General features: G+C 66.4%; 1 protein-coding gene across 1 annotated transcript in view; it reads right to left on the minus strand.

The window, feature by feature from the left end:
* The window catches only part of ADSS1 (adenylosuccinate synthase 1), a 17343-nt gene that overhangs the window by 7021 nt on the left and 8762 nt on the right, over positions 1-1560 (minus strand). Inside the window, exons 3-5 of the mRNA XM_029950765.1 lie at positions 1279-1341; positions 501-551; positions 115-181 (exon numbers count right to left, since the gene is read on the minus strand). Of these exons, the coding sequence (XP_029806625.1) occupies positions 115-181; positions 501-551; positions 1279-1341 (181 nt within the window). The remainder of the gene's footprint in view (positions 1-114; positions 182-500; positions 552-1278; positions 1342-1560) is intronic.

Genomic DNA, 1560 nt, shown 5'->3' on the forward strand with positions numbered 1-1560 from the left:
GTGTGTGGTGGGGCTGGCTGGGGCGCCAGCGGTCCTGGTGGCTTCCAGAGGACCCCGGTCCCCTCTCTGCTCACCCCAGAGCCCCCAGGCCCGAAAGCCCCTGGAGATACTCACTTCTTCCCCTCCTGGGCTTGGCGTTGCACTTCCTGCAGCCCGTCGACCGCCTGATGAAAGTCGAACACTGCGCGGCCAGGCCAGGTTCCCCGGGAGACACACACAGGGTTAGGGGCCTCGCCTTCGCACGTCAGGCCCCCCGGGACGGGTGGTCCAGTTTGAAAGGGGACATACTAGGATCTAGTCTCTGCCCAGGACAGACTCACGTGTGACCGTCAGTCCTCGGGGCTCAGTTTCCCCATTTGCCACCGGGACCGGTGATCCCGACCCACCACCCACTTTGGCGTCCTCGGAGGAGGCCCCTTGGAGCTATCTGGGCTCCGCCTCCAGGGGCGGAGGCCACAGCGTGGGGGGCGTGGCTCACGTGACAGGTGGGTGGAGCTTACCCAGGTGGGCGCGGTCAGAGATGATGAGCCTCTTCTCCCAGTCCTTCAGACCTGCGGCCCCGGGGCAGGCGGTCAGCCTTCACAGGCAGCTGGCCCAGCTCCCACCCAGGGCAAGAGTCCACAGAGGTCCCCGGAGGTGTGACCTCCCTTCATGGCCCCTCTCCCTGCAGAGGGCCCGGGAATCTGCCCCCCCACATCCAGGACGCCCCCCCTCGTCTCCCCACGGGGCCTCTGTCCTGAGACTTCCTGCCCCTCATGTCCCAGGGTTAAGTTCTCGATGATCCTTCTGGCTCCTGCCCTGAACTTGTGCCCTGAGGTGGAGACACGCTTCCTCCTCGGACTCCATCCCGGTGTCAGGGCTGTGGCCTCTGGACCATCACAGGGTGCCATTGCCCAGGCACCCGGCTGGCGGCCCGGCTCTAGCCCTTCCTGCCTGCCTCCTGCCTCCCCAGCCCCCGGAAACCACATCCTCTCTGCATCCTCCCATTGGTCCCCAGTCCTGGCTGGGGGGCGCCATCGAACTCCAGGTCCCAGGAATCCTCCCTGACTTCCTGGAAGTGAACCGCCAGGGCCACCTGTCCCGTGTGTCGTGAAAGCACCTTACAAACACTGAGGCCCACAGCCAGTTTGGGGCCTTAGGCTGCCCTGCTCTCTGCGTCCTGAGCAAAGTCCAGCTTTCTGCGCGGGCCAGGCCGGCAGGAGGCGGGTGGGGCCCGGCCCCGTCGGGAGCCCCCACCCCAGAGCCGGGCCAGGGCGAGCGCCCGGAGACCGGACCCACCTTTCTTCTCATTCTTTTCTGCCTCTTCAAACAAGCCGGGTAAGTGGACGACCACCCCATTGCCTGCAACACACAACAGGGGACTGGATGAATGGCAGACCCTGGCCGATTCGGGGAGAACGTCAAGTGCGCGCGCTCACGCGCGCAACAGGTTTGGTGCGAGCGTCATCCAGTGCGCGTGCTCATGTCCCAGCAGCCGCGTCCGCGAAGCAGGAAGCAGGGCCCCAGAAGCGGACACGGCGCAGGTGTCTGCCCGCGGGGAGGGGCCGGAAGCCGGAAGCG

Source organism: Suricata suricatta, chromosome 9, assembly GCF_006229205.1.
Source record: "Suricata suricatta isolate VVHF042 chromosome 9, meerkat_22Aug2017_6uvM2_HiC, whole genome shotgun sequence".
In the NCBI taxonomy this organism is placed as follows: Eukaryota; Metazoa; Chordata; class Mammalia; order Carnivora; family Herpestidae; genus Suricata; species Suricata suricatta.